This window comes from Hypanus sabinus, chromosome 6 (assembly GCF_030144855.1).
Source record: "Hypanus sabinus isolate sHypSab1 chromosome 6, sHypSab1.hap1, whole genome shotgun sequence".
Classification (NCBI taxonomy): Eukaryota; Metazoa; Chordata; class Chondrichthyes; order Myliobatiformes; family Dasyatidae; genus Hypanus; species Hypanus sabinus.
This window is the reverse complement of record NC_082711.1, coordinates 177377019-177400085: the sequence shown is the minus strand read 5'-3', so window position 1 is coordinate 177400085 and position 23067 is coordinate 177377019. Positions and strand designations below refer to the sequence as shown.

At 51.2% G+C, this 23067-nt stretch overlaps 1 protein-coding gene across 1 annotated transcript; it reads left to right on the top strand.

Moving 5' to 3' along the window:
• Positions 1-8280: 8280 nt before the first annotated feature.
• On the top strand, positions 8281-21670 carry ppm1da (protein phosphatase, Mg2+/Mn2+ dependent, 1Da). The gene is made up of 6 exons (XM_059973653.1): positions 8281-8728; positions 14998-15244; positions 15551-15675; positions 16906-17096; positions 17582-17821; positions 19467-21670. The coding sequence occupies exons 1-6, from the start codon at positions 8368-8370 to the stop codon at positions 19857-19859; spliced, it is 1557 nt and encodes a 518-aa protein (XP_059829636.1). The 5' UTR covers positions 8281-8367; the 3' UTR covers positions 19860-21670.
• Positions 21671-23067: the final 1397 nt, after the last annotated feature.

The following is a 23067-nucleotide window of genomic DNA, read 5'->3' as shown; positions in this document are numbered from 1 at the left end:
TGCCTGGCACCGATCCGCATACCGACCGTGTCTGGCACCGATCCCCATACCGACCGTGTCTGGCACCGATCATCATACCGACCGTGTCTGGCACCGATCCCCATACCGACCGTGCCTGGCACCGATCCGCATACCGACCGTGCCTGGCACCGATCCCCATACCGACCGTGCCCGGCACCGATCCTCATACCGACCGTGCCTGGTACCGATCCTCATACCGACCGTGTCTGGCACCGATCCGCATACCGACCGTGCCTGGCACCGATCCTCATACCGACCGTGTCTGGCACCGATCCTCATACCGACCGTGCCTGGTACCGATCCTCATACCGACCGTGTCTGGCACCGATCCGCATACCGACCGTGCCTGGCACCGATCCTCATACCGACCGTGTCCGGCACCGATCCTCATACCGACCGTGCCTGGCACCGATCCCCATACCGACCGTGTCTGGCACCGATCCTCATACCGACCGTGTCAGGCACCGATCCTCATACCGACCGTGCCTGGCACCGATCCCCATACCGACCGTGTCTGGCACCGATCACCATACCGACCGTGCCTGGTACCGATCCCCATACCGACCGTGCCCGGCACCGATCCTCATACCGACCGTGTCTGGCACCGATCCGCATACCGACCGTGTCTGGCACCGATCCCCATACCGACCGTGCCCGGCACCGATCCTCATACCGACCGTGTCTGGCACCGATCCTCATACCGACCGTGCCTGGTACCGATCCGCATACCGACCGTGCCTGGCACCGATCCTCATACCGACCGTGCCTGGTACCGATCCGCATACCGACCGTGTCTGGCACCGGTCATCATACCGACCGTGCCTGGTACCGATCCGCATACCGACCGTGTCTGGCACCGATCCGCATACCGACCGTGCCTGGTACCGATCCGCATACCGACCGTGTCTGGCACCGATCCTCATACCGACTGTGTCTGGCACCGATCCTCATACCGACCGTGCCTGGCACCGATCCGCATACCGACCGTGTCTGGCACCGATCCGCATACCGACCGTGCCTGGCACCGATCCGCATACCGACCGTGCCTGGCACCGATCCTCATACCGACCGTGCCTGGCACCGATCCTCATACCGACCGTGCCTGGCACCGATCCTCATACCGACCGTGCCTGGCACCGATCCCCATACCGACCGTGCCTGGCACCGATCCCCATACCGACCGTGCCTGGCACCGATCCGCATACCGACCGTGTCTGGCACCGATCCGCATACCGACCGTGCCTGGCACCGATCCGCATACCGACCGTGCCTGGCACCGATCCGCATACCGACCGTGTCTGGCACCGATCCCCATACCGACCGTGCCTGGCACCGATCCCCATACCGACCGTGCCTGGCACCGATCCTCATACCGACCGTGCCTGGCACCGATCCCCATACCGACCGTGCCTGGCACCGATCCGCATACCGACCGTGCCTGGCACCGATCCGCATACCGACCGTGCCTGGCACCGATCCTCATACCGACCGTGCCTGGCACCGATCCTCATACCGACCGTGCCTGGCACCGATCCTCATACCGACCGTGCCTGGCACCGATCCGCATACCGACCGTGCCTGGCACCGATCCTCATACCGACCGTGCCTGGCACTGATCCTCATACCGACTGTGCCTGGCACCGATCCACATGGTGACCGTGTCTGGCACCGATCCGCATACCGACCGTGCCTGGCACCGATCCGCATACCGACCGTGCCTGGCACCGATCCGCATACCGACCGTGCCTGGCACCGATCCGCATACCGACCGTGTCCGGCACCGATCCTCATACCGACCGTGTCTGGCACCGATCCCCATACCGACCGTGTCCGGCACCGATCCCCATACCGACCGTGCCTGGCACCGATCCTCATACCGACAGTGCCTGGCACCGATCCCCATACCGACCGTGCAGTACCGATCCTCATACCGACCGTGTCTGGCACCGATCCTCATACCGACTGTGTCTGGCACCGATCCGCATACCGACCGTGCCTGGCACCGATCCCCATAACGACCGTGTCTGGCACCGATCCCCATACCGACCGTGCCCGGCACCGATCCTCATACCGACCGTGCCTGGCACCGATCCCCATACCGACCGTGCCCGGCACCGATCCCCATACCGACCGTGCCTGGCACCGATCCTCATACCGACCGTGTCCGGCACCGATCCCCATACCGACCGTGCCTGGCACCGATCCTCATACCGACAGTGCCTGGCACCGATCCGCATACCGACCGTGCCTGGCACCGATCCCCATACCGACCGTGCAGTACCGATCCTCATACCGACCGTGTCTGGCACCGATCCTCATACCGACTGTGTCTGGCACCGATCCGCATACCGACCGTGCCTGGCACCGATCCCCATACCGACCGTGTCAGGCACCGATCCACATACCGACCGTGTCTGGCACCGATCCTCATACCGACTGTGTCTGGCACCGATCCGCATACCGACTGTGTCTGGCACCGATCCTCATACCGACTGTGTCTGGCACCGATCCACATACCGACCGTGTCTGGCACCGATCCTCATACCGACTGTGTCTGGCACCGATCCGCATACCGACTGTGTCTGGCACCGATCCTCATACCGACCGTGCCTGGCACCGATCCGCATACCGACCGTGCCTGGCACCGATCCGCATACCGACCGTGTCTGGCACCGATCCGCATACCGACCGTGTCCGGCACCGATCCTCATACCGACCGTGCCTGGCACCGATCCGCATACCGACTGTGTCTGGCACCGATCCCCATACCGACCGTGCTTGGCACCGATCCGCATACCGACCGTGCCTGGCACCGATCCTCATACCGACCGTGTCTGGCACCGGTCCTCATACCGACCGTGCCTGGCACCGATCCGCATACCGACCGTGTCTGGCACCGATCCTCATACCGACCGTGCCTGGCACCGATCCACATACCGACCGTGCGTGGCACAGAGGCACCATGAGTACATCTCCAATGAACTGGGTTCAATCCTCACTTTTGGCGGTCTATGTGGAGTTTGCACATTCTTAAAAGAGCAGGGGTTGCCAAACTTGCTGAATGGTCAAGATCAATGAGCATAATCTCCTCAGTTGTAGCGATTTATGAAGTCACTGGTGACAATAAATGAATGTTTTTCCCTGGGGTGGTGGAGTCTAAAACTACAAGGTGTAGATTTGGTGTGAGGAGATATTTAAACATTCATCATTATCATCGTTATGTGCTGTATCACATGATGTGGGCAATCATGATCTTTCCATGACCATGACTGTTTATGGCAAACTTTTCTACAGAAGTGGTTTACCATTGCCTTCTTCTGGGCAGTGTTTTTACAAGACGGGTAACCCCGGCCATTATCAATACTCTTCAGAGATCGCCGGCCTGGAGCCAGCGGTCACATAACCAGGACTTGTGATATCCAGCACCGGCTGCTCGAACGACCATCCACCACCTGCTCCCATGGCTTCATGTGACCCTGACCGGGGGCTAAGCAGGTGCTACGCCTTGCCCAAGGCCCAAGACTAGCGGAGGGAAGGAGCGCCTTACACTGCCATTGGTAGAGACGTATCTCCACCCTGCCACCTGATTTAAAAATTAAAGAGAAGATAAGCTTTGTTGTTGCATTGACACTAAAACACCAAAAATTACAGTGAAATTGGTGATATGTGTCAAATCAAATTGGCCAGGGAGCGAACTGCAAATGTCAGGCAACAGAATAGCATGGCCACAACTCAATAACTTTAACCCATACGCCTTTGGGACGTGGGAGGAAACTGGAGCACTACATGGTGACAGGGAGAACATACAAACTCCTCACAGACAGTAGCAGGAGTCGAACCCTCGGCTGCTCTGAAGTGTGTCAACCACTATGCTGTCGTGGGGGCCAGCATTCCACAGAAAGAGTGACGGAACAAGCTGCCAGGGAAGGTGCTAGAGGCAGGTACAATTACAATGTGTAAAAGGTACGTGGATGGGAAGGACTTTGAGGAGTAAGGGACAAATACCGGAAAATGGGACTAGTTCAGGTCGGCATCTTGTCAGAATAAGCGGTGGGTTTAAAGGTAATTTCCGTGTTCTGATTTTGTGTGTGGGTCAGTGGGTGAAGTGGCTATAGTAAATTGCCCCTAATGTGTAGATAACTGATAGAATCTGGGGGGAGGAAGTGGGTGTTGATGGGATTGCAGGCAGAATAAAATGGAAATAGCTTAAGGCAAAGTGGATGTGGAGAGGCTATTTCCAATTGTGGGGGAGTACAGGACCAGAGGGACATCGATTTGGAATGGAGATGAGGAGGAATTTGTTTAGCCAGAGGCTGGTGTATCTGTGGAATTCATTGCCACTAGCAGCTGTGGAGGCTAAGTCATTAGATATATTAAAGGCAGAGGTTGATAGGTTCTTGATTAGTCAGGGTGTCAAAGGAAACAGAGAGAAGGTAGGAGAACGGGATTGAGAAGGAGATGGATCAGTCATGATGGAATGGGGTTGCATATTACAATTCTGCTCCTATTTCTTATGGTCTTGGCTTGGTGTAAATGAGTGCTGATAGTCAGCATGAGGCAAAATGGGCTGTCTCTGTTCTGAATACGTCCACCCTCAGCATGCAACTCAGTATCTCAGAGAATCCACAAGAACAACTGACGTACATTTTACACAAGAGTGTGACACAGTGCCAAAGAGTAAGAGCGAGAAGGGAAGGAGGCTGGCACAGAGCAGTGGAGTTGACCAGCTTCATTCAAGGCTATTAATTCTGCGTAGCATTGGGCAATACAGGCAATTAACACAAACCACAGCCAGCCCACCTCACTCAGACCTCTGTAACTCTTGAGCAATAAATGCACCCCTCTTACCCACGGTCTGATTATCCCCCCACACCCCCCAGGTTTCTCCTGTCAGATCATGGTTCACTCTATTCCCATATCTCTGCTATCTGGGAGTACACACACACACACACACACACACACTCACAGACACACACACACACACACACACACACACACACTCACTCTCACATACACACACACACACACACACACACACTCACTCTCACATACACACACACACACACACACTCACTCTCACATACACACACACACACTCACTCTCACACACACTCACATACACACTCACATACACACACTCACACACAAACTCTCACGTACACACACACACTCTCACATACACACTCACATACACACACTCACACACACTCTCACATACACACACACACACTCTCACATACACACACACACTCTCACATACACACACACACTCACTCTCACACACAGTCTCACATACACACTCACATACACACACTCACACACACACTCTCACATACACACACACTCTCACATACACACTCTCACATACACACACACACACTCTCACACACACACACTCACACACACACACTCGCACATACACACACACACACACACACATACACACACACTCACACACACACATACACACACATACACACTCACATACACACACTCACACACACACTCTCACATACACACACACTCTCACATACACACACTCACACACACACTCTCACATACACACACACACACACTCGCACATACACACACACACATACACACACACACACACACACTCGCACATACACACACACACATACACACACACACATACACACACACACACACACACTCGCACATACACACACACACATACACACACACTCTCACATACACACACACACATACACACACTCACACACACACTCTCACATACACACACACACACTCTCACACACACACACTCACACACACACACTCGCACATACACACACACACACACACACACACACATACACACACACTCACACACACAGAGTTCATGGACCGTTCAGAAAATCTGATGATGGAGATGAAGAAGCTGTTCCTAAAGCATTGAGTGTGTGTCTTCAGGCTCCTGTACCTCCTCCCTGATGGTAGCAATGAGAAGAGGGCATGTCCTGGGTTGTGAGTGACCTTGATGTTGGTTTGAAGTCCTGGGGAGGCTGCTGCTCAAGATGGAGCTGGCTGAGTTTACCACTCTCTGCAGGTTTTCCCGACCCTGTGCAGTGGCCCCTCCACACCAGATGCTGATGCAATCAGTCAGAATGTGCCGCATGGTACATCTGTAGAAATTTTCTCGAGTGTTCAGTGACATGCCAAATTTCCTCAAACTCCTCATGAAACATAGCCGTTGGTGTGACTTCTTTGTAATTGCATCAATACGTTGATACCCTTTTGCTTTGTTAGTCAAATTGCCAGGCTACGCCTTCTTTCGATGCAAATTTTTTCCTCGTTTTGTAAACTTCAGTATTGTGCACCCAGTGGGATTTGTACTTTGGTCAAGATTATATCCAGGAGTTATTTCCAATTCCCAGACACTTCTTGATTAATAACTGAGTAATAGTACTAAACTCACTGCAATATTGTACATTCTTCCTCTCTCCGAAGTAGTTTCCTTTTTTTCTACACATTGCTTGGATGCTGTCATCTGTGCCAAAATCTCACAGTACCCGGGTTTTTATTTTATAGTTGGCAACAAGGGAATACTAAAGTGCACACTTCTCCCATCCCTTCTGCTGCGGACAGGCGGTTGGATGATAGAAAGATGAAGGCTATGTAGGAAGGAAGTGTTAAATTGACCTTGGAATACATTAAAAGATCGGCACAACAGTATGGGCTGAATGCACTCTACTGTGTCATGCTCTATGGGTCTTTAATAACCACAAATGATCATATCTTCTGCGATGATGATGAACAACAATAACAAATGCGAGGAGAGTTACTGTTTCTGCAGCGATCACAATCTCAACCCAGGGGAATTCTGGTTCCACCTACCAGCCACTGCTTCGTGGCCCTGCAAAAATTCATCTGCCAATTCTTTATCTAATTCCCTCTTGAATGCCACAGTGTTATCTGCCACCATGTCTTCAGTGCATTCCAGAGAACAAAGTCATGCTGAGTCAACAAGTATTTCCTCACAGCCTTTTTACTTTTCACGCCTTGGCTATATACCTCTCAGCCTTCCACCACAAGAACAGCCTTGCACTACCACGAACCCATGTCTTATTAACTATTTCAATCAAATAACCTCTCAGCCTTTTCTTCAAAAATACAGTCCTGTTCTCTCAAAATCAAAGTAAATTTACTATCAAAGTATGTTACTACATTCATTTCTCAGAGGATTTTACAGGAAAATAAAGAGATACAATAGAATTTATGTAGTCTACATAAACAAAGGCTTGTGGCACATTCCTCTGTATTAAACTTAATCTGCCTTGTAGCTGCCAATCCCATCAGCTTTATCTTAATCGTGTATTAATGTCACATGTACAAAGATACAATGTAAAGCCTGTCTTGCATACTGTTCATATAGATTAGACCTGTGCATAACATTCCGCCTGTCACCATCCTTCTCACAATGCACAATAGTGCCCAAACTTGAAGTTTTGCGGCTTCTGCATGACATAAACCTTCTCCATGTACGGATCCTTTTAATACTAATCTGACTGTAGAACGGTATTCCTGAACAATTCAGCAGTTAATAATTCTTCACCTGTTTGTTTAGATTTCACTTGCACTGTCATAGTTGGTGTATTTTGCATGATCTTCCTCAGTATTTGTTTCACCACCCAGCGAGCTCTGGATTTGATTATTCTTCATGTGCCCTTCATGAGACTGTGCCTCAGCTCTTCCTTAAAGCATCCCGTTACACTTTTGTCCATCAACTCCTGTCTCCTATTTGCCTGGCCAAGAATGTCCACGTAATTTCCTCCAAAGCGGAGACACAAGAGACTGCAGTTGCTGGAATCTGGAGCAACAAACAATCTACCTGGAAGAATTTGGTGGATAAAGGAATTGTGACTGATACTGCTTAAAGAAATGAGTTCCTCCAGCACATCGTTCTCTACTCCGTATTCTCATTATTTTACCATCATTATTCTCTGAATGCTCTCCTTTCAAATGTTGGTCTTATTGCAGATCTTATTCCCTAAACCAGGCTGGCTCAGTGACGCTTGGACCAGTGTTTTATTATAGAAACTCCTGCGGCCACTGATGTCCATTGGATCTGTGCGTAATGACGCCATCTAAGGGTCTAAGACGAAATTACAGGCCGGCGATGGCGTAAAACCCGCAGGATAGTGATGCCAGATGCGGGTGATGCAATACTTTGCGTGGTGACGCAAGGAGCCGGTTGTACGTACGTGTACGAGCGCTGACGAAACCGTGCGGGCTGACGTGTCTGGCGACGTTCCGGGCATGCCCAAACAGCCTTGGAGGTAAACAATAACCCGGCGGCGGCGGAGAGGCGGCGGCACCGCGGGGATGGCGGCCCAGAGTCTGTTCTCGCTGCGGGTCAGCGTGCACTCGGACCAGGGTGGCAGGAAATACATGGAGGACGTGACCCAGGTGGTGATCGAGCCCGAACCCGAGCCCGGGGAAGCCGAGAGCGGCGAGGAGGAAGACGGCGGGGTGCAGGGCCCGCGACACCGGCGCCGGCCCGGAGTAGCCTTTTTCGCCGTGTTTGACGGTCACGGCGGGCGGGAAGCGGCGTTGTTTGCTCGCGACAACCTCTGGAAGTGCATCAAAAAGCAGCGCGGCTTCTTGTCCGAGGATCCCGAGGAGTTCCGTGCCGCCATCCGCAAGGGGTTCATCGCCTGTCACTACGCTATGTGGAAGAAGCTCCGTAAGTTCCAGAGCCGGGGAAGGGAACACCCGGCCCCATTCGGTTATAGTTTAATCCGTATCAAACGGCCTCGGCCCCTGTAACGATGCCCCGGCCTCTTCTTACTTTGTATCGGCCCGGATGAAGTTTGGAGCAGGCCTGGGGTTTGAGGTATTTATGGACGGGCGGAGTGGGGTAGTGATGGACGGGAGGTGGTGGTGGTGGGGGGGGGGGTATTTTAAATTACAACCGATCGGAAGTTCACTCGTTTCGGAGATGTTCCTTGACGTTTGTTTTCAACGCTGTTCAGTGGCGTTTGTGTTATGTCTTTAGAATTAACAACGGCGACCGTGATCAGGGGGCTCAAGGTTTTAAATTCTCCCGCTCATGCCTTGCTCGGGTGTCCATCGCACCTATTTTCTGACTATGATTCGCTGGCAGGCAGGTCTCACCATTCAAATGTGGCGGTTGATTTTGAAGGCGCCAAAGCTTTCATAACGGCGGCGAAATCAACTTGACCTTCAAGATTTAAAGTACAACTGTTTTCCGTGTTATCGTTTAATCATATGATGAAAGATTGTAAAATTGGAAATTATTCGTAATCTGTTGTTGGACGGAGTCGCATCTGATAGATAGTGGAATTAATTGAAGTTAATGGGCTTAAGGTATAAGAGCGCGATTTCAAAGCATTGAGGTTGTGGCAGGGTGGGTCGTTTGGAAGTATAATTGTGTTGAGGTGTTGGAGGGGTTATTTCTGGTCTGAGATACTCGCGATGGACAGTAACCGCTGATCAGGGCCCCTCCACAGGGTCCACATCTAACCGAACGTTGATACACCTTCAAACCCCCTCGCGCAGTGGGTCTGGACGTGTCAATGAGACTGACAGTCCTTTTGACCAATAAACCGGCTTGACGTTGGAAGGGTGGTGGCCCGAATTGTCCAATGGGGCTGCGCGCGGTGACGTAATGGCACGGGCATGTGAGATGCCGCTGCTAGGCGACGGCGAGTTGCAACAGTTGGGGAAATCCTTGCCCTGGGACTGACATTCGTGGAGTGGGAATGGGCGAAGCTATTTAGGGCTCCAGGATTGCCTTGGTGGACAGGGAAGTGAAGAAACATATTCTTCCTGGGGAATTGTGAAAGCTGTCGACGGGGTGAACCAGAATGGCTTGTATCCCTGGTGGAAAAAAACTACTAACGAACAATCTCTAGAGAGTAGTTGGTGAGGGGGATGGATATCAGCTACTTGGCTGAACATTTGAAGGACCTGGAACCAGAATTAGTCCATCGATTTTGCACAATTTCTCTCTCATCCTCATTCCCCTGCCTTCATCCTGTAATCTTTTGATGTCCATACCAATTAACTACCTATCAGCCTCTGCTTTAAATATACACAAAACTTAGGGGTTTGTGGCAATTAATACTACCCTCTGCCTAAAGAAATTCTTCATTATCTCTGTTCTAAAGGAGCATCCTTCTATTTCTAGGCTGGTCCTAAACACTCAAGTTGGATACATTCTCTTCATGTCCACTCTATTTAAGGCTTTTCAGTATTTGGTAGGTTTCAATGAGGTACTGCCTTCATTCTTTTAAACTACAGCAAGTTCAGGCCCAGAGCTGTCAAACACTCCTCATATGTTTGTGGGATAACTTCTGTGAACCTCTGGACATCTCCAATACTCATACACAGTCAGGTCTCACAGACTCGTAAACTCCCGCACTACAGGAAGCATCCTCTCCACATCACTCTATCTAGGCCTTTCAATACTTGATATATTTCAATCAGATTTCCCCCTCATTCTTCTACACTCCAGTGAGTAAATGGCCCAAAGCCATCAAATGCTCATCATATGTTAACCCTTTTATTCCTGGAATAGTTCTCGTGAACCTCATTTGGATCCTCTCCAATGTTAGCACATCTTTTCTTAGATAAGGGATTCAAAACTGCTGACAGTACTCCAAGTGTGGTCTGATCAAACCTCAGCTAACAGATGCTGCCTGAGTTTCATGCAACATTCTATATTTCAGCTTTATTTACTAAACTGAATATAAATTCCCTGCAGGGGGCAACAGTTCAAAGTATGCATGTCACCATGCTTGAGATTTGCTTTCTTGCAGGCATTCACCAGAGAATAAAGTACAGTAGAATGAAAAACTACATAAACAACAACTGACAATGTGCAAAGGAAGAGAAACTGTGCAAACAATTAAAAAAAAGGAAATAATACTGAGAACATGAGTTGTAGAATCCTTGAAAGTGAGTCCACGGGTTGTGAAATCAGGTCAGTGTTGAGGTGGGTGATGTTATCCACACCGATTCAGGAGCCTAATGTTTGTTCCTGAACTGCCCCAGGCTTCTGTTCCCCCTGCCTGATGACAGTAGAAAGAGGAGAGCATGGTGAGGGTGATGGGGGTCCTTGATGATGGCTGCTGCTTTCTCGTGGCAGTACTGCTTACATACGTACTCACTGAAAGGGAGGGCTTTGCCTCTGATGGACTGGGCTGTAGACTTTAACATTTCTGGGTCTTGGTGTTTCCATACTAGGCTGTGATTCAACCAGTCAAGATATTCCGTAAACATTAGAAAGTCTGCAGCTGGAAATCCAGGGCTGGAGGAACTCAGCAGGTCAGGCAGCAACTATGTTGAAATTTCGGTTGAGACTCGTCATCAGGACCTGAAGGGAAGGGGGGAAGAGGCTAGAAAATGTTGAGGTGGGGGTGACGGAAGCTCTCTGGAAGGTGATAGGGGAAGCCAGATGGGTGGGGAATGTAAAGGACTGGGGAGGAAGGAATCTTAGTTAACCATAGGAGAAAGAGAAAGAGGAGGAATTGATAGGCACTTGAGGAAAGGTAAAGGGCCGGATTAGGGGAGGGAAAAATTATTTTTACTGGAAGGAGAAATTTATATTCATACCATCAGCTTTATGCTACCGAGATAGAATATGAGATGTTGTATCTCTATAGAGGTCAAGGCTTCTGGGTGATAAGGTAATATAAGATACCGTTTTTGGGTTTTGTAACATGCTACTACTGTACTCAGGGTAGTTGGGGTGGGGATATGTCTCTACCAAAGGAGGTATAAGGTGCTTCTTCCCTCCACTAGCCTGCAGGTCACCCTTGGGCACCTGCTTAGCCCCAGTCAGGGCCATGTGAAGCCATGGGAGCAGGTGGTGGACGGTCGTATGAAATGGGTGCATATCACAAGTCCTGTTTATGCGACCACTGACACCAGGCAGACAATCTCTGAAGAGTATTGATAATGGTTGGGCTCACCCATCCTGTAAAGACACTGGCCAAAAGGAGGCAATGGCAAACCACTTCTGTAGAAAAAAATGTTGCCGAGGACGATCGTGGTCATGGAAGACACGGCATACAGCATGGCACATAATGATCATGATGACTACTGTTCTTGCCCCTTAATTTTGTATCTAAGGGAGAGCAGAGAAAGGTAATAGAGGTTTTCAGAACTGGGGTAAGATCTTCAGGAAACTCCAACCTTGCCTGAGGTGAGGTCCAGGATTTAGACCCAACCATGTTGAAGGAACGGTGATGTATTTCCCAAGATGCTAGCTGTCTGTGTTACCATTGGCAATGAAGGATTGTGGGTAGAGCTATTGCTGTGAATTTTGTAGATGAGGTGGTTGAATGTTTAGGGTAGTTGCTAAGGTGTCCAGTTGAGTGGGCCACTTGTTCCAGCTGGTGTCTAGCATCTGTTCTTCCTGTAGGCAGGAGGCAAGTGAAAATTTGCCTGAACATTCCTGGAAGTGTGGGATTTTAGTGGGTGCAGCAATGGAGAAGACTGAGAATGGGATACTATTGGAGAAGTCTACAGAATAGTGTGGGCTGGTGGTATTGAGCATAAGTGGTTTCCACAGCCATGGACTTGAGGTGATTGCAGAATTATTAATCTTGCACTCAATGTCAATAAGACCAAGGAAGTTGTGAGAACACAAAGCAGTCTCAGTGAGCAGCTTCAAGATCTAAAATGGGCACAATATATTCATGAAAAAGGCATCCGACCAATTATAGTTCATTAAGAGTTTGAGGAGATTTGGTACAGCACAGAAACGGACTCTTTGGCCCATCTAGTCTATGCTGAACTGTTAATCTGCCTAGTCCCATCAACCTGTACCCAGACCATAGCCCTCTATACCCCTCCTGTCCATGTACTAATCCCATAGCCTCTCTTAAATGTTGAACTAGAATCCATGTCGAGAATCCATCACTTTCTCTAGGAACTCGTTCCACATGTCACCAAATTTCCACATATGTACCATGAAGGGCACCCTGATTGGTTGCATCACCGCCTGCTATGGAAGATCCACTGCAGAGGGTTGTAAGTTCAGCCAGCTCCGTCACGGGCACTCGCCTCTCCACCATCTCAAGAAGCCAGCATCCATCATTAAGGAACTTCACCATCCACACAATGTTCTGAGACCAGCTTCTTCCCCACTGCCATCAGATTTCTGAACATTCCATGTACAATAGTTCACTTTTTTGCACGACTTATTTATATTTTAACATTTCTTGTTGTAACTTTAATACTGGTTCAAAGCAACACATCTGTCAGTGATAATAATCCTGATTCTGATTAGCAGATTGGAGATGGGTATCAATAGCTAGCAGGTGGACTTGACCAAGAGAAAGATTCAGTTGGGGGGAGTAGGAGTGGGCCTGAGTGTAGTGATCATCTGGACTGGAGTACAACACTTTCCTCAACCCCAGACTTCCTGAAACAATAAGGTACGAAGATTTGTAACCACAGCGGATCTATGGTCCTACTAAAAGCCAGTTGTCCCAGAGTATGGGTGAAAGAGAGACCAGGTATTGGATCGATACAGTATCAGTGGGTACGGGTCTGTCACTGTATAACATCAGTACGGTACCGGTGGGGATGGGTCTGTCACTGTGTAACATCAGGGTATGGTACCGGTGGGGACGGGTCTGTCACAGTATAACATCAGGGTACGGTACCGGTTGGAAAGGGTCTGTCACTGTATCACACCGGGGTACGGTACCGGTGGGGATGGGTCTGTCACTGTGACACCGGGGTACGGTACTGGCGGGGACGGGTCTGTCACTGTGTGACACCGGGGTACGGTACCGGTGGGGAACGGTCTGTCACTGTGACACCGGGGTACTGTACCGGTGGGGATGGATCTGTCACTGTGTAACACCAGGGGAAGAGATACTCCATCCAGGTCTGGCTTAATGCTCACCCTGTCTGTCTCTCCCTTCCCATTCTCAGCACTGTCTGAGTGGACTACTGAGTGATGGTACAGTCATGGGATTCCATGTTGGTTCTGAGGAGTGATGTAGTCCCAACGATCTCCACAGTGTGTGTGAGCTGGGAAGTTCCTGTCATCTGTCATGCACCAGTCATCGCACTACTTTTGCAATTTTTTTTTGGGGCGGGCATCCTGGGACCATCCCAGCTATCCTCAAGCAGGCAATTGAGACACAGTCTCTGTTGAGATGTGTGTTACATTGACAATTAGTACACAGCCCGATCCCATGGAGAACAGTGATGGGACTGTGCAGACAATCTGTTTTTTAGGCTCTTTGGTTATACAGCTGCAAGAAAATGTTCATGAACCCTTTGCAATTAATGCAGAATGCCTGGGTTCACAAACTTTTTGTTGCAACTGTACATTATCATAGGGTACTGGGAGAAGTTGCCTCCTCCAAAGAATGATTCTGGAATGTTTTCCTTCCATTGGAGATGACAGGGCTGCCCTAGCGTTGTGCCAGAATGGCTTTCTGTGCTATCTCTTCTGCAGCTGGCATGGGAGGAGAGATGGGAGAGATATGCACCTCTGGAGCTGTAGTCTTGTCCGTTGGTGCTGTTGCCTGCAGCCTCAGCCTGCCTGGAGCTGAAGCTGTAACGGTTGGCACTCCTGCATGGAAGGTGTGGGGAGGGGAGTGTGGGCAGGCACACAGTGGACTTGTGGTTCCAGTGTGTGTGTCTTTCTCTCTCTCTCTCCCTCTTCCTCTTCCCCTGGCTCTCTCCTCTCATTCTGTCCCTCTGTCTCACAGACACATACTCTTCCCCCTCTCACCAGTTGTGTGGAAAGACCTGTTTCTCTGCCATCTGGGAACCTACACACTCACACGTTTGTGTGTGTCTCTGTTGCTCTCTCTCTGTGTTCCACTCTCTTACACACCAGGTTGTGTGTCTTTCTGTCTCACTCACTCATGGGGATGCAGACATTTGGGACCTCACAGCTTGGCTGTCTGGACCAGCAGCAAGAATTCAGCCTCTCATCACTCTCTGCCTTTTCCCCTGCAGCTGACTGGCCAAAGACCCTGACTGGTCTGCCCAGCACTTCAGGCACCACTGCCAGCGTTGTCATCATCTGTCGGGACAAGATGTACGTAGCACACGTGGGTGACTCTGGTGTAGTGCTGGGGGCACAGGACAGCCCAGCCCTGGGTCAGGGCCAGAGTGAGGGCACCGTCCAGGCCCTGGAGGTGACACAGGATCACAAGCCTGAACTTCCCAAGGAGAAGGAGAGGATCGAGGGACTTGGCGGCAGGTAACTGGGCTGAGGGCATCACTGGTCTGATTGCTGAGGGTGGAGGGAATATAACTGTAGGGGGGCTGGGGGTTGGGCTTACACAAGCTCTCCCATCCACCAGCACTGTCTGTCCCCCTCCCCCTAAACCTCTCCACACCTGCCCCTTCTCCCCTCCTCTCTCTCTCTCTCATCCCTTTTCAACATTTATTTCTTACCCTCTCCCACTCTCTTTCTCTTTAAAATTTCCCTCTACTCCCCACCACCTCTCTCTCTCTCTCCTGTCCATGTGCAGTCTTTGTTTAACACTGGCCCATCCCCCTGCAGTGTCATTAACAAGTCAGGAGTGAACCGTGTGGTGTGGAAGCGGCCTCGACTCACCCACAACGGCCCCGTGCGGAGGAGCACCGTTATTGACCAGATACCTTTCCTCGCAGTGGCCCGGGCGCTGGGTAAGTTACCGGCTGCAGTCCTTACGGAGGAGACCGAGGGGTATGAGTTTGTGGAGGGGGCGGGATGGGGAGGGTCAGTTGCTTAGCAGTTGTTACAGCCTCCTTCCTTTTTCTCCAAAGCCACCATTGCTTGCAGGTAACCTGACGCTGGGTCACGGAGTCAGAGTGTGGAAGCAGGTCCTTGGGTCCTCCATGGCCCTGTTGTACCTCGCCACACTGTTCCCATCTGGTACACTCCTGATCTCCCAGTCGACCTCGTAGTGGCTCTCCCACTTTGTCTGTCTACCTGTACTGCATTTCTCTAACTATAACTCTGACTTGTATTCTGCTTTCTTTCTTTTACCTCTGGTGTAATTCTGTTTGCCATGATCTGTCAGGATGGTGTGCAAATTCACTGTTTCTCGATGTATGCAATGATAATAAACTGATTAGAGGCACAGATAGAATGGACAGCGAGAGATATTTTTCCAGGAAAGAAATGGTTAATGTGAGGGGCATAATTTAAGGTGACTGGAGGAAAGAATGGGGGGATGTTAGAGGTAGTTTTTTAACAGAGAGGTGGGTGCATGAAGTGCATGGACTTCGAGGTGAGTGAGCCCAGGGTCGACTCCAGCTGGGTCTTTGCACACTTTCCATCTGTGCTGGGTTGAGTGTCGAGCTAGCAACTCGGCCTCAGGAAAAAAACAGACAAAATGCTAAAGAAACGGCGAAATTGTTGCCCGATGCGCCACAAGGTGCAGGGAGGAATAATGACAGCAATAAATTAAAATAAATAAATACAAAAATTTAATTGCGAAACGAGATCGAGAAAAAAAATTAGGAGGTATTGTATATGGGTTTGTTGTCCACTCAGAAATCCAATGGCAGTGAGAAAGAAGCTGTTCCTGAAATGTTGAGTCTGTGTTTTCAGGCTCCCTCCTATACTTGCTCCTTGGTGGTAGCAATGAGAAGAGGGCATGTCCTGGGTGGTGGGGGCCCTGTTTGAGGCATTGCCTTTTGCCCATGATAGAGCTGACTGAGTCTGTAACTTTATGCTTTCTCCTATCCTGTGCAGTGGCCCCTCCATACCAGATGGTGATGCAACTGGTTAGAATGCTCTTCATAGTATTTCTGTAGAAACTTGTCACCAAATTGATTTTGTGTTGAGAGGTGTTTAAATAGTGGTGGGGTTGGGCTTGGTGAAGAGCTGTGCCTGGCCAATCATTTCAGCTTCCTAGTCTGTTCCCACAGGGGATCTATGGAGTTACGACTTCTACAGTGGTGAGTTTGTGGTCTCTCCAGAACCGGACACAAGTGTTCACACCATCAACTGTCGGGACCACAGGTACATTATACTCGGCTCTGACGGGCTGTGGAACATGATCCCCGCTCAGGATGCTGTCACCATATGCCATGACAACGAGGACAGGAAACGATTACTGGTGAGATGTTGGTCTGCCCTCCTACCCTACCATCTTCTTAACCTGCCCCTGCCTTCGTGGTTAATGCTGAACGTAGAATTAATGTTAAAAGATGCACGGTAGTGTAGTGGTTACTGCTCGGGGAGGTCAGAGTTCAAAGTTCAATTCCAGTTTGCAGTTTCAACTCCCTAAGGAGTTTTTATGTTCTCCCGTGACCAGGTACTCCCGTTCTCCAGGTGCTCTGGTTTCCTCCCACAATCCAAAGACGTACTCATTGGTAGGTTAATTGGCATTGTAAATTGTTGTGTGATTAGGCCGGGGAGATAGCTGGGTTACTGAGCCGCGTGGCTCATTGGGCTGGGAGGGTCTGCTCCCAGTGGTCATGCTGTTGGAAGCATGCCGATAATTGCGGGCTAATCCCAGTTTGGTGCCAAGGAGTGTGGCTGAGTAGGTTAGTTTATCTCTAAATAAAGTAAAATCAATCCTTTGCTCTGTGTACCTGGCAGGAGGAGGCCGGACCAGCAAGTGCCAGGCTCCTGGTGAACCGGGCACTGGGCCGGTGGCGACAGCGTATGCTGAGGGCCGACAACACCAGTGCCGTGGTGATCTGCATCGAGCCGCCTGCGCACGACTGCCGGCCCCTCGGCCCTGAAGAGCTGCGGCTCGAGCTGCACAGTGGACCCCCCCACCGCACCAAGGAGAGCAGGCCGCGGACGCCATCGCCGTGCGTCTCCTCCCCACTGAAGGTACGTCTGCTGAGCGGAAAGGATCACAATTCTGTGCCGTGACCCTCCCACTGGCGCCCTGCAGCACTGGGAAACTCACCCCGTCCCTTCCCCTCACAGGATGCCCCCTCCCAACTCCACTTCCCACCACTGTAAGTATATCTGGGGGGGCGGGGGAAAGCAGGGATAATGATCCTGCCGTCACCTCAATCACGAGGAAGTTAACCCTCCTCTTCCCCCCAACCCCCATCCTGCTCCCTGCACCAGGGCACCTCACCATCTTCCCATAGCCGTGGCTCCACCTCAAACCCCGTCAGCTGAACCCACCACCCGCTTCTGTCTGTCCTGAAGAGGGGTGGGGGGTCATGTGTTGGAGGAACTTGGTAGGTCAGGCAGTGTCCATGGAGGGGAATGGGCAGTTGAGCCCTCAGGTCCTCGACCCACTGCCCAATCCTTCCTCTCACAACTCTGCCTGAACACCCTCCTGTCCACACCCCGCCCCTCCAGACGCTCGTGTATCTGCAGACTGAGTGGGAGGCGTATGTTATCACCATCAAGTAGCCCGGCCTTCATGTCTAGCTGGAGGACAAGTCCTGAGTTAGATGTGGAATGAGCTAGGAGGGTGGATTCAGGAGTGGAGTGGTGGGTAGGGGAAGGTGATCGGAGTAGGGTGGGGGAGGAAGAGGGAGCAGAGTGTTCAACAGAGCGGGTGTAGGGGGAAGAGTCTGGCACAGGCAGCTGACTTATGATCCCCTCTCCACCCACCACCTAGACACCGAGTACGGTTCTTGCCTTTACAATGCACCCTGCTCTTCCTCCCTCCCTCCCTTCGCATCTGTCCCCTCATGCCCTGGTCATACAGTCTTTTCTCACCATATGGTTTCCCCCTCCTTCTGTTCTTTTCACCTTCCACTTGATCTCCTGGCTGCCACCCACTTCAACCCTGCTTCACATTCCCATTCGGATATGTCCATACATGGCCTCCTCTACCGCCATGATGAGACCAAACTCAGGCTGGAGGAGCAACACCTCATATACCATCTGGGTAGCCTCCAGCCCCTTTGTCATGAACATTGAATTCAACAACTTACAGTAATTCCCTCCCACTCTCACTCTGCCTCCTCCTCCAGCTGCCTATCACCTCCCTCATGGTTCTACCTCCTTCTACCATAGTGCTTTCCCCTTACATTCCTCCTTCACCTCTCCTGCCTATCCCCTCCCTGCTTCCCTTCCCCACCCCTTGATCTTTCCCCTTACTGGTGATTCACCTGGCACCTACCAGCCTTCTCCTTCCCACCTTCCCCCCCACTTTCTTCAGTCCTGACGAAGGGTCTTGGCCCGAAACATTGACTGTTCGTTTCCATGGATGCTGCCCGACCTGCTGAGTTCCTCCAGCGTGTTGCTTTGACCCCAGCATCTGAAGAGTGTTTTGTGTTTACATTTGATCCTCTTCTTCCCTCCTACCCTGCCGATACCCCTCCCTCCCTCTCCACTTCTCCCCTCACCCCCACACCTCCCACCCTATACCATTACCACTCCCTCCACACTGTCACCCCTCTTGGTCCCAAGGGGTGGGGACAGGGGTGTTCCCCTTGCTGGTGCCTGGGGAGGGGTGTTGGAGGGCTCACTGTGCACCCCTCTCTGATTTTCTGTGCTCTGTCCGCAGGCCACTGGCCAGTTGTCACCGCCCTGGTTCTGCGCTGGTTTTGTCCCTGTGCTGGCGAGGAGAGAGAGCCGGTGTGGCGGGGCGAGCCCGTCCCCTGTGGTCGCCGCGACAATCGAGAATCGGGGGAGGGAGCCGATACCGGGCTGGAGCCCTCAAGCCGGTGGCGGAGGGCTGAAGCGGACACTCGAGGAGCTGAATGGGACGGCGCCCGGCTCGGCCAAGAGACTGAAGGGAAGGGGTGGCCGAGGGTCGGTGGGGGGTGCGGCCCCCACCCCTACCCCTCCCCGCCGACGCCATTCGGAGAAACCGGCAACCCGCAGGAGCCTGAGGGGTCAGCGCCGCCTGAGGAACGCACTTCTGCCCCAGCACAGGAAGACCATTTGTGTGTGCTGACGGTTGGAGGGAGGGACAGGGGTCAGTGGGGGGAAAGAAAGGTAAATAATTATTTTAAAGTCTGTACAGAAAATCAAAATCAAGATGATCCACGAGAGTGCTGAGGCTTTGTACTGTTGGTTTGTGAAGGGGCAAGACTCCTGCTAGAACTTTGTCTCCCACCTCCGCCACTTCCCCCATCCCTCCCCTCCTGCCCCCTTCGTTCAAGCATCATCCTCCCCTCCTCGCTTTACCTCGGCTTCCCTGTCACTCGCCTTCCCATTGTCAGCTCAGTCTCCTCACTCTTCCCTGCCTCCCTCCAGCTCTCCCTTGTACCTCTACACTCCCACACTCTCGCATTCTCACCTACCTGCTGCCCTCTCCCTCATCTCCTTCCTGCCCTCCCTTCCCTTACGATGTTTAGGAATTGCCTTTATTTGGCCGCCCTCTCTGTTCCTTGTCGTCTCGAGGCTGCCCGGCTGTCGCCTCTGCTTCCCTCGCTTGGTTCAGCTCGGAGTTGGAAACGGTTCCTATACTAGCTCAGCTGATGGGAGATCAGCTCCTTCCACCATTCCACCCACATACCAGGCAGGTGGGCAGGCAATGCCTCCTGCAGACATCGAATCAAAGCTCCTGGGCCCAGCTACCCCTCTGTGTTAGGAACCGCACCTGCCACTTGACTGTGACCATTTGCTGAATTTCGTAAGACAGTGTGGGATGGGTTGTGGGGAGTTGCCCTCCCGTCAACTGTTAGCCCTCATCTCACTTCCCCTCTCCCATCTGATCCTGAACCACAGCTTTTCATTTGATGAATAATCTGTTTTAACCCCTTTCTGCTTTACTCCTGTTATAAAATAACAGAAATTTTTGCAGGAAGCCAGTCATCTTTGCACAGCAAATTAAATTGCCATTGGGTCTGGGGGTATTAGGACTCACAATAAGGGGAGTCATTACATACCCCTGCCTTCCTTTGTGAGGCTTATTGGCTGGGACTGCCTTTAACCAGTTTGAGATTTCTCTGGTGTGCCATTCACTGAGTTCGTCTTTTCAGGTAGCAGTTCCAATACGGCCCTGTTTTGGTTTGGTTAAGGTGTGTGTCTCTTTGTGTTTGTGACAGTGTGAGAGGAGAATGATATGCGTGTATGCGCGTGCATGTGCGTTTGCCTGTGTACATGAATGTGTGCTACATACTTGAGAGGTGTGTATGTGTCTGCGTATATTTGTGTGTGTGTGCACGTCTGCGTGCTCCCATGTCTGTGCATGCATCCTGTCAGAAAATGCCCAGGCACCTTGTGTGTGACTCTTCCACACGTATGGCACAGGAGCTGTCTGCCACGACTGCTATGCAGCCTGGCTGTGGGACCGCTGCCCCTTACTGTCTGACCAATCGCTGGCCAACCTGCGCCGGAGGGTGGTGGGAGTGAGCGTACCCGGTGCTGGTACTCTCCAACCGGCTGGGCCGCTGAGCCCTCCTCCTCACTTGCCGCAGGCCTCCTGGGGTGACCAAACGATCATGTTTCTGTGTGACCCGACTGAACCATCTCCTGTCCCTAATCCAGAGCTTATCTTCCTAATGAAGGTGCGGTGACTAAGAGGAAATGAATCTTCTGGGGTCCCTTTTTGTGCCACTTGCTGGATCCTCCTTTATCACTGAGGGAGTTTTACCCCCAACTCCTTACACTGATGGTGCTGCTACATTTACAGAGGGGAGTTTTACTAATTTTGTATTAATATATATATGTGTATAGATATATATATATTTGAAAGCTCTGTTTCCAAGTATTAGTCTCTCATTATTCTACTGTTTGCTAAATAAAATAATGCCTCTCTTATCAGTACCATTGTCGCTGTGTCTCTCTCCATTGTTTCCGAAGCAGGGCTGCCCTGTTGGTGCATCTTGTTCAGCTAGAGGCTGTACGTGCCAGGGCCATCGATGTCGTGGGTGGAGGGCGGGTGTGAGGGTGCAGTCACGGGCTGAGGGAATGCCACTTCTGGACAAGATGACGCCGAGCTGTGATGTCTGTCAAGGTTGTTGCGCAGATTTAGTTCTTTTCCTAGGTTCATAGGGATGACTGGCTGGACAGTGTGGGGGAGTTAAGGGTCAGGTTCAGGTTTAGTGATGGGGATGAGGGGAAGTTTATAGTCTTAATTTAAGAGTCGGGCAGCAGTGGTGGTCGGTGTCCAGGTCAGTGCACTCTGTGGTTGAAGGCCATCGATCCCTGTGGATGATGTTGGGTTGGCAGGCACTGAGGACAAAAACCATCGCTGCAGTACCCCACCCCCACCCAGCTCAACAAGTCTCCACAGGTTGGAAAGTCTTGGGTTTGGAGGTCTGTGGGCAGGCGGCACATGGGCCAAAGGGTTGCTGGATTAACTTGCCTATAAATTGTGAGGCCCGTCAATCAAAAGGGAGCTGATGGACATGCGGGAGGAAATCGTGGACTGATGAGATTGCTTCTCTGGGGCTGGTATGGACCAAATGGCCGATTTTGTCTTAAGTGAGTTACTTACACCCAGGGGTGTGTAACAAAGGAACCCTTTGCAGATTAACTCCCCCATCATTGATACTCCTGCTCCCTGACCCATATAGCTGTGGGGGGGGGGGAGTGGTAGAGTGGGAAAAGCTGCTGTACTCCACTGTGTGGTGTTTGCATGTTCTCATTGTGACTGTATGGGATTTCCTCGGCTGCTCTGGTTTCCTCTCACATCCCAAAGAGGTGTGGGTCTGACTGCTGTAAATTGTCCCAAGTGCCTTTTCACCAGATGCACAGGGGAGAGAGCCCAACTAGTCGCATCATGGCCTGGCATGGATCCACCAAAGTTCAGGAATGGAAAAGTCTACAGAAAATTTGTGGATACAAATGATACTTTTATCAAGTCACCTTTTATTCTCTTTCACTCCTCCTAGCTCAACTAAGACATACTCTCTAATCCAGGCAGCACCCTGGTAAGTCTCCTTTGCACCCTCTGAAGCTTCTGTATCTTTCCTAACCTATTCAACCTTTCTTTATAACTCAAAACTTGAAGGTGCCACCTAAACAAAATTAATACATGGTATTGGAGGTGATTTCATTGGCACGGATTCAGAGTTGCTCATGGGGAACAAAACAGAACAGGAAAAAGACTTGATTCCTGAGTTTATTGATTGGCAGTGTGGTTTATGAGAGGAGGTGGAGGAGTTTCCGGCATTTTCGGCTTGGGGAAAAATACAACATAGCAGTAGGCCCTT

Excerpts from the sequence above, each read along its gene's own strand:
- ppm1da (XM_059973653.1), top strand. The coding sequence starts at position 8,368 with ATGGCGGCCCAGAGTCTGTTCTCGCTGCGGGTCAGCGTGCACTCGGAC. Across the intron at positions 8,729-14,997 it reads CGCTATGTGGAAGAAGCTCC|CTGACTGGCCAAAGACCCTG; the intron begins GTAAGTTCCAGA and ends TTTCCCCTGCAG. Across the intron at positions 17,097-17,581 it reads AGGACAGGAAACGATTACTG|GAGGAGGCCGGACCAGCAAG; the intron begins GTGAGATGTTGG and ends TGTACCTGGCAG.